Consider the following 9,597-nt stretch of genomic DNA (forward strand, 5'->3'; position numbering starts at 1 on the left):
GTATTTGAAGGTCAGATTTTCTGTTGAGCTCTGGTCTTTCCATCAGGAAAGTTTGGACGTCCCGTATTTCATTGAATGTCCATCTCCTCCCCTCAAAGGTTATGCTCAGTTTCGCTGGGTAGTTGATCCTTGGTTGTAATCCCAGCTTCTTTGCCTCACAGAATATCGTATTCCACACCCTCTCATCTTTTAATGTAGAAGCTGCAAGGTCCTACGTAATCCTGACCTTGGTTCCATGATATTGAAATTGTTTCTTTCTGGCTGCTTGCAGTACTTTCTCTTTGACCTGATAATTTTGGAATTTGGCTACAATATTCCTTGGCGTTTTCTATTTGGGATCTCTTTCAGGAGGTGATTGGTGGATTCTTTGACCATTTTTAGCCTCTGGTTCTAGGACCTCAGGGCAGTTTTCTTTGATGATTTCCTGAAGGATGTTGTCAAGGCTCTTTTTTTCATCATGGTTTTCAGATAGACCAATAATTTTTTTTTTTGGCTAGGCAGTGAGGTTATGACTTGCCCAGGGTCACACAACTAATAAGTGTTATGTGTCTGAGGCTGGCTTTGAACTCAGGTCCTCCCGAATCCAGGGCTGGTGCTCTATCCACTATGCCACCTAGCTGCCCCTAGACCAATAATTTTTAAATTGTCTCTCCTGGATCTATTTTCTAGGTCAGCTGTTTTACCAATGAGGTATTTTATGTTTTCTTGTATTTTTTCATTCTTTTGTTTTTGCTTGACTGATTCGTGCTCTCTCATAAGAGTCATTAGCTTCCACTTGTTCCTTTCTAATTTTTAAGGAGTTGTTTTCTTCTATTAGATTTTGTACCTCCTTTTCCATTTGGCTAATTCTTCTTTTTAAGGACTTATTTTCTACAGTTAATTTTTGTTTTTCCTTTTCCAAGTTATTGACTCTTTCTTGCATACCTCTCATTTCTTTTCCCAATTTTTCTTCTACCTCTCTTATTTGACTTTTAAAATCTTTCTTGAGCTCTTCCAAGAAGGTTTTTTGGATTCGAGACTAGTTCATATTCCTCTTTGAGGTTTCAGATGTGGGTCAGCGGACAATGTTGTCCTCTTCTGAATTTGTGCCTTGATCTTCCCTTTCCCTAAAATAAGAATCTGTGATCATTTCCCATTTCTGCTTTTTGTTCATTGTGTTTGCCCATTTCCTGACTTTAAAAAAAAAATGTTGAGTTCTCCTGGTGGAGTGAAGGGTGCACTTACCCAAGCTTCTTTCCCTGCTCACCCAGGCCTTGCACTTGAATGTTTGGCTCCTGCTTACCTGAGCTTTGCAGAGTTATGTTGTGCTGCTGGTAGATGTATGTTAGCCTGGAGCTTTGCCTTCTGGAGTTGTGCTTCCCAGAGTTGTGTTGAGACACCCAGTGATTTTGCTGCTGGAGAATCCCATAGCCCGTGGTGGTTTTCCGAACTGGTATCTGTTAGTTCCTGTGCCTGTATTGAGGCTCTCAGGGGTTCTGGTGTTGGCATTTGCCTGCACCACCAAGCAAGGTCTCAGGATCTCCCCCTGGTGTGCTGAGGTGGGGTTTGCCACTGGCTTGCTGGTCTGCCTCTGGTCCTGTACTGCTCCCCCTCTCCCAGAGTGAGAGGGGCCTTTCCTGTTAATTCCTCAAGCTTCCTGGGACACAAGACTGCTGTACCCTGTCTTTCTGCTGGCTTAGGGTTTGTCCTGGGTCGATATTTTCTGGGTTTTCAGACCTCAATGAGGGAGGGTGAGAGTGACTTACTTCTTTCTCTACCATCTTGGAATTCTTTAGGTATTATTATCCACACACACTACTGAGTACAAGTGATAGCTCTGTACTACATAATATATAGCAAAATTAGGCATAATATGCATAATACGGGCATAGTATGATTCAGAAGTTGGGAACAGCTGGCCCAATGCTTTATTTCTTCTAACCACCAGATGACGGCCAGCATTTGATACCAGGTGATTGCTGCCTTGTGTACCCATAGCAGTTGTTACTCTAAAGAGCCACAAGGTGGAGGTGTTGCTTCTTAAAATTCTGTCTGTTTCTTTTTGTAACTATCCATCTACGACATCCTCTGTCTTACTCTTTTCAGTTCATTTCAATTCAGTAAATATTAGAGATCTACGTACTTAGTCAGTAAACATTTATTAAGTACTTACTAAGTGCCAGGAAATGGGAATTTTTAAAAAAAAAGGCAAAACTCTCATTACATATAAATATATGTGCTTTGTGCTGAGCACTGTGGTAGGTGTCAAGGGGATAATGAGGTTCAGATAGAATATGGACTCAATTTTCATGGAACATACTCTAGTCAGGGGAAATGACATATCCACAAATAATTATTAGGGAACCAGAAGTTCATGAAAGAGGTGAAAACAAAGAAAATATGTTTATGTACTGAAGGATATCAGAAAAGATTTCCTGGATTTGAACTGAACTTTCCGAATGGGTAGCAATAACAGGGTGTTTGGCAGGTGTTAGAGGTGGGTTGGGAGCAAATGAAATTGTCATGTAGAGAGAGAAAAGAAGAGGGCTAAGGGCAGAACCTTGGGGAAGACAAATGTTATGAGATCAGGAGAAAGAGCTAGAAACAATGAATGGAGGTCACACAGAGACTCAAAATGAAAAATAAAACTTTGTGATTATTAGAGCTCTCCCAGTGTAGAATGAACTGCCGCAGGAAGGTGGTGTCATTCTCTGTCACTGGTGCTCATTCATTAGGAATATTTTAGAGTAGTTCAGGTACAAGTCAGACTACTTGATTTCTGAGGTCCTTTTCACCTGGTATTATGTAATTCTTTGAGGGTATCCATAACTTGGACAGTTTGTTGTGTCAGATGCTTCAGAAAATCAAGGAGAATGAGGACTTAGAAAAGACGATTGGATTTGTCAATTAGGTCCTCCATGGCCTTTGAGAGAGCAGTCTCAGAAGAGTGTTGGCAAGTACAAGTTAGAGTACAAGGGGTTGACGGGGCAAAAAGGTGTTGAGGATATGGCAGCATTAAATTTAGACTATTTTAAAAATACCTTATTGCTCTTTTTTTTTTTTAATATTACTGTCCAATTACTTCTTTCCTTACTCCACCCAGAAACCCTCCTTTTTGACAGAAAAACAGTTGAGTTCTGATAGTATATGTAACATTCTGGACCCAGTCTACCATTTATCTACCAAGAGGAGTGAAGTATGTTTCATTAGCCCTCACAAATCAATTGGTCATTCATTCTTCTGAATTCTGATGTCTTTTAATAGTATTTCCATTTCTGTTTTTGTGGTCTTTATGTATATTATTCTCTTGGTTCTTCCTTTATTCTATATTAGTTCATACAAGTCTTCCCAAATTTCTCTGAATTCTTCATAGTCATCATTTCTTATGGTGCCATAATTATAATATATATCACATTTATATACCACACTTTGTTCAAGGATTCTCCCCCCAATCCTGTCCTGCTCCCCTGCCCTCCCTTCAATGGCTGCCCACTTTGTTTCTAGGTTTGTGGTACCATAAAAAGTGCTACTCTGAATATTTATATATATGAATTCTTTCTGTCTGTTTATGACTTCTTTGGGATATATGCTCAGTAGAGACATCATTGATGGGCAGTTTAGTCATTTTTCTTGAATAATTCCAAATTATTTTCCAGAATAGTGGCATGATGCCACTTCACCAACAGTGAATTAGTGTGCCTTTCTTCTCATCCCCCTCTCTAGTATGAACTACTTACTCACAGACTTTTTTTTTTAAAAGAAACTTCACTATAAAGGGGAAGACAAATGTAGGATGATAGCTAGATGAGATAGAAATAGAAGGGAGAAACATTTTTAGAATTGATGAGACTTGGACATGTTTATGAGTAGATTGGAAAGAGCCAGCAGAGAAGAAAGGGGTCTTGGAGTTTAAAGGAAAGGATAAATGAGGTCAAGAGCAGGAGGAATTATTTAGCAAGGTGTGGGGATACCTTTCCCTCTGAGATGGAAAGAAGAAAGAAGATGAATCACAGAAGCTTTAAGGTGGGAAATTGAGGGAATTCCTATTAGGTGATAGTGTTAATCTTCATGAAATAGAAAGTTAGGTGATTTAACTAGTAGTTTTATTGTTGAATGCATTTTAATGTTATCTTCATAATTTTATAAGTATTTCCCTTTAAAAACTTAAAAAGTAAGTTGATTTTTTTTTAACTTAAGTGATTCTTGAATTTTTTTTTTTTTACTTCCCCTAAGTTACTATTTATGGCTTTTGATGGGGAAAAATTTTTTCCTCTCCTTGCAGTGGAGAAATATATCTGTGGTTGGGTAGGCTCAACCATGTCTTTACAATTTTGTTACATATATATCAAGTTGATTTACTTCACACTATTTTTGAAAATTGTATGACAAGTTTACATATAAACTCCTAAAATCTTTTAGTTTAGAGAAAAGTTTGTTTGCCTTATAAATTTTTTCACTAGATTTTCATCCCAAAATGTCATGTAATATAGCTAGTTACCTTAAGAAATATTATAGGGTTCTTTTTTAGTCTTGTTTGATGAAAGTATTTTTGAAATTTTCTCTTGACTAGTAAGTGGTATGTGACTTTTCAGAAGTTGGTGAGAAGATATTAAAAACATTTTTATAGCACTGTTATGGTTTGTGAAACAGTTTATTTCCATTAGTTCATTTATCCTCCAAATAGCCTGTGAGCTATGGATTAAAGATGATATCATCTCTGTTTTACAGATGAGTAAACTGAGGCTCAGAGAGATTAAGTGACTTTCCCAGTGTTACCTAGCTTCGGAATGGCAGCATGGAATTGAACCCAGTTTTCTCTTGACCAAAAGCTCAGTGCTTTTTCTACTATATCATATTGCAATTATATTTGAGAGGTGATCTCCATTTATACAATAATTTTAATTCTTTATAGATGAAATTGATAGTTCTTCAATGTCAGATGATGATCGAAAAGAGGTTGTGAATATTCAAACCTGGATAAACAAGCCAGACATCAAGCATCATTTTCCTTGCAATGAAGTAAAAGAAAATGGACACATGTTTCCTAGGTACTGGTTCAAGTCATTTTCTTGTTCTGAAATAAAATAAAATTTATCAAAGTTAGTGTGATAATATATACTTAAAATTATCGAGTGGGCTAAAAAATATTTAAACCCATGACTATTTTATCATGTAAATTCAGTCTGCCATAATTTTATCAACTTTTGCAATGTATATTTTTATAGTTTTTAAAAATGAAAAACTCTCACATGTGGTATTTTGTAAATGTATCACAAGTGAATTGAGCCAGGGGGAGTTATTAACCATTGCTCCATAGTCACTTGTGATTTGGGGAGCTAAATACATTGCATTCCTTCTAATCATGAAAGAAAACGTAATAATCTGTGGTCATCACTGGCTTTGGTACCATGCCAGATGATAGTTTTCCTTTGATACTGCCATAGTGAGATTCCAGTTCCCTGAGTCAAAAATCAAGGTTGATAAAAAGTATAATGTAGCAGAAGATAATATCTTTACCTGTAAACTGTGTATGATTTGTTTATCAGTTATCATTTAGCAAATACTGTCACTTTTAGAGCCCAAGTGTTTATGCTGGAGAGGTTTTCAAAATAGGCTGTATTTTTTGTTTGTAGATTAAATACATTTTTGTTTACATCTTTATGAATAAAGAGTTCCACTTTAGCTATAGCATTAGTAATAATAGACATTCTGATATATTTGTATGTTATATTGGGTCTTTTTGTTGTATCAGTTTGAAAAATTCTTCATTATAAAATAGTTTTTGTTCATAAATCATTTTATGCTGTGATTTTGGCTAATACAGAACTAATCTCACTTAGATCTAACCATTGTATTAGCAAAAGGGATGTTTGGTAGCATCTACTTTGATTTATTTGTGAAAACTCTTTTCTAATACTTGATTACTTTTTTCTTTCAAGTCATCTTTTGGTTACTGCAACACACATGTACTGTTTAAGGGAAATTCCTTCACGAAAAGGATTGGCTTACATACAGTCTCGGCAAGCACTAAATTCTGTAGTTAAAATCACATCCAAGAAAAAACACCCTGAGCTAATTACCTTCAAGTATGGAAACAGCAGTACTTCAGGAATAGAAATTTTGGCAGTTGAAAGGTAAGAAGATGTGATTATCACATAAATTATTATATTAAAATGGTACAATAGGGTATTTAAACAATCAGTGTATGTGTTCACATCTCTGCCTTTCCCTCCTCCCCCAATAACAACTACTACTGACACAGATGTGGTCTAGCAACTAATCCATGATACAGAGTTGGACCATGTGCACTTTGGCATGTTCTCTTTGTAGAATTTAGGATTCATTATACTTCTTGTGAACCAAAGAACTCTATTTGCTCATTAGATACTTGAGAGCAATGATTAAAATCAGTGTCTGGGGAGTTGTACATTTTAAATTGAGTAACAGCTTAAAGCGAGTTGGTTGAACATTTATCAGTTCTCTCTCATCTACTTGAGATGTTTTGCAGCTGTAGGCTTGATTGCATTTAATAATTTATGTGTCAGTGAATACAGGCCTCAGCAATTCCTCAACTGCTTAATGAATGGTAATTTTGAAGAATTGAGTTCCTGAAGTTTACATGGATCATCTTGTTTGTTTTTTTGTGTTTGGCAAGGCAGTTGGAGTTAAGTGATTTGCTCAGGGTCACACAGCTAGTAAGTGCCTGAGGCTGGATTTGAACTCAGGTCCTCCTGACTCCAGGGCGGGTGCTCTATCCACTGCACAATCTAGCTGCCCCTGCATTGTTCATCTTGGCTTCCAGCTTCTGTCAGTGATTATTTCATGTGTAAATTGTAATATTCAGTCATGCTGTGTATAGCATCTGATACTTAACTTCCCTTGTATTTCTTATTTAAGAAAAAAATGTGTGTACTCTATAGTGATAATTGTGTTTTTTTACATCCTATCACAACCCTGCTGCTGTCTACTTTCACCTCTAATAGAACTCTACATCTATAGAATCACCTCTTGGAGCTTTAGAGGCTTATTTCTCTCTCAGACCTTTGTAGTCAAGATTGGTCACTACATTGATATGAGTTCTGATGTCTTTCAGTGTTGTTGTCTTTTTCATTATGTAGTCATTATGGAAATTGTTTTCTAGGTTCTACTTTGTAGCAGTTCCTACAAGTTTTCACTAATTCCTCTGAGTTCTCCATTTCTTATGGCACAGTACTATCCATTACAGGATTGAGGAACCTGAGGCCTCAAGGCCACATGTGGTACTCTAGGTCCTCAAATGTGGCCCTTTGACTGAATCACAGAACAAATCCCCTTAATAAAAAGATCTGTTCTATGAAACTTGGATTAAGTCAAAAGGCCACATATGGCCTTGAGGCTGCAGGTTCCCCACCCCTAATCCATGACATTCCTATACCTCAATTTGTTCAACTATTGCCCAATCAGAGGGTACCCATCTTGCTTCTAGTTTTTTGCCACCACAAAAACTATTTCTCTTAGTATTTCTATACAGAGGCCTTCCTTTTTGTCTTTGACCTAAGAAGGATAGATTCTCACAAAAGTGGCTGACATCAAATGCTTTGAAGTTCTACCTAATTGAAACACTGTTATATGTACAATACAAACTTTTCTCATTGCAGCTCACTGCATTGTCTTGTTGCAACCTAGAACCTGTCATGAGATTGGGGAAATAAACTGTATTTGCTAGATTAGCTCACTAGGATTGTCTCAGTCTTATAGTCAACTATAAGTCAACTTATAGTCAGACTGTGGGGCTCCTTATTTTTCCTTGAAAAATTCATTTAACCCCTCAATCTTATTAGGTGTATTATGAAGAATAAGTATTATTATTATTATGAAAGCCTTACATTAACATTTAGTTTTTGTTCTTGCAGGTATTTGATTCCAAATGCAGGGGATGCTACCAAAGCCATAAAACAACAGATCATGAAGGTTCTGGATGCCTTGGAAAGCTAATAGCAAAAGACCAGGAGAGGTGTGAACATACTTTCCTAACCGAATACTAACCTGAGACACTTTATTTACTCCTGGGAGTGCCTGAGTAGCAGGCTTAAGATAGGGTAAATTATTATAATCAATTTCAGGACTGTTTTGAAATTTTTAAATTTTCTTTTGCATTTTTGGTTTTGTACAAGTCATTTATGATCAAGGTCATTTACTAAGTGGCTTTAGAGTAGCTGACCTTGCACCTTCATGGAGTAAGGATACAAGATGCAGTTCAGTTTTGCGCAACCTGTTTTAAGACAACATCCCGAACTTTTCAGGTAACAATATAGACACATACAAATGTGTGTGTGTGCGTGTGTGTGTGTGCCTGCGTGCGTGTGTGCGTGATTGCAGTGTCTTCGATGACCTTGAACGCTATTCTTAGAAATTGTTTAGGAAACCTAATGTTCTTACATTTGGCTTTACCCACGAATATTATCAGAGTAAAAATGTTACTCAGTGTAGTAAACATCTTGCTTACTACTTTTGTTCTTCTTAAAAGGACTGGAATTCAACCAATTCCGTGGATATGGAGATTCCAGCTGATCGAATAATGCTACCCTACTGTGAAGTGTAAACACATGTTTTCTAAATCACACCACTTAACCTATGCACAATTGGGGGAAGTAATTTGAACACTTATGAACGAGTGCTTCAAAAATACTAAACCTGGTACTAATAGTTACCACAGGATAGCTAAGAGTAACTTCTAGTCTTAACGAGGAAAATGGAATGGGTAAAAGCATTATAATAAGTGGATAAGTGTGTTAAATTTGAAATTCAAATTGAAAAGGATAAAATTGGAGCAGTGAAAATGGTCTCCATCACAAGTGAATTATATGGTTTTGTCTATTTCGAAACCTGTGTGTTTGAGTGTGCATTGTTTTACACTCATTTGAGGTTGTGTTCTGTGATGAGACTAAATAAAAACTACTAATCAGAGTGCTACATAGCTGCAATGCCTTATCATCATGTCCTTGCTTCTTAATGTTATTTTTCCTTTGGTACTTTGTTTTTCAAAGTTTAACCTTTTTGAAAAAAATTTTTCTTCCCCTTTGATGCGTTGAAACATAAAGTGATCTGCTTTGTTTTGCTGCTTTCTTAGTTGATCTTTTTCGATCCATTTTGAACACATTTGGTGGGGAGCCCTAGAATGTGTTTGGGGCCATGGAATGACTTTCTAGAATCCTTTTTTTCACAAGGAATGTAGCAGATCCTTAGACTCTTTCAGGTGATAAAATATAAAACTAATGCTTTGAGGAGTGAGAAAAGAATCTAACAATCAACTACTTTAAGTTATTTTAATGGGAATCAAGTGGTTATGAGGCACCTTAATTCAGGAAATAATTTGCTTTACTATCTAAAACCAACTGAATTGAACTGTTGAAGACATTTGCATGAAATTGCACCTGGGGCACACTTGGTATTTATAATCCTGCCCTATGACTGTTGTATTACATTTCCCTTTTCCTGGTTACCTTACAGAACTTCCCCAAGGTCTTTGACTTTTGCCTAATTCAGCCATGGGATTTTTTCCATGATATTAATGTAAAAATGTTTGTGTTACTGTTTTTAAATTACAACTGTAAATAAACCAGTACAATTTGCTCATAA

The 9,597-nt window shown here is 36.5% G+C and overlaps 1 protein-coding gene across 3 annotated transcripts in view; it reads left to right on the plus strand.

The window, feature by feature from the left end:
* The window catches only part of TBC1D23 (TBC1 domain family member 23), a 54,459-nt gene extending 44,862 nt beyond the window's left edge, over positions 1-9,597 (plus strand). For 2 of the 3 annotated variants that reach the window (XM_027867514.1, XM_027867526.1), the window contains 3 exons: positions 4,892-5,027; positions 5,919-6,113; positions 7,872-9,597. In XM_027867514.1, the coding sequence (XP_027723315.1) occupies positions 4,892-5,027; positions 5,919-6,113; positions 7,872-7,953 (413 nt within the window). In that variant the 3' untranslated portion in view covers positions 7,954-9,597. The remainder of the gene's footprint in view (positions 1-4,891; positions 5,028-5,918; positions 6,114-7,871) is intronic. The other variant, XM_027867518.1, reaches the window with a different exon arrangement.

Source organism: Vombatus ursinus, unplaced genomic scaffold (assembly GCF_900497805.2).
Source record: "Vombatus ursinus unplaced genomic scaffold, bare-nosed wombat genome assembly UNPS02001419.1, whole genome shotgun sequence".
Taxonomy (NCBI): domain Eukaryota; kingdom Metazoa; phylum Chordata; class Mammalia; order Diprotodontia; family Vombatidae; genus Vombatus; species Vombatus ursinus.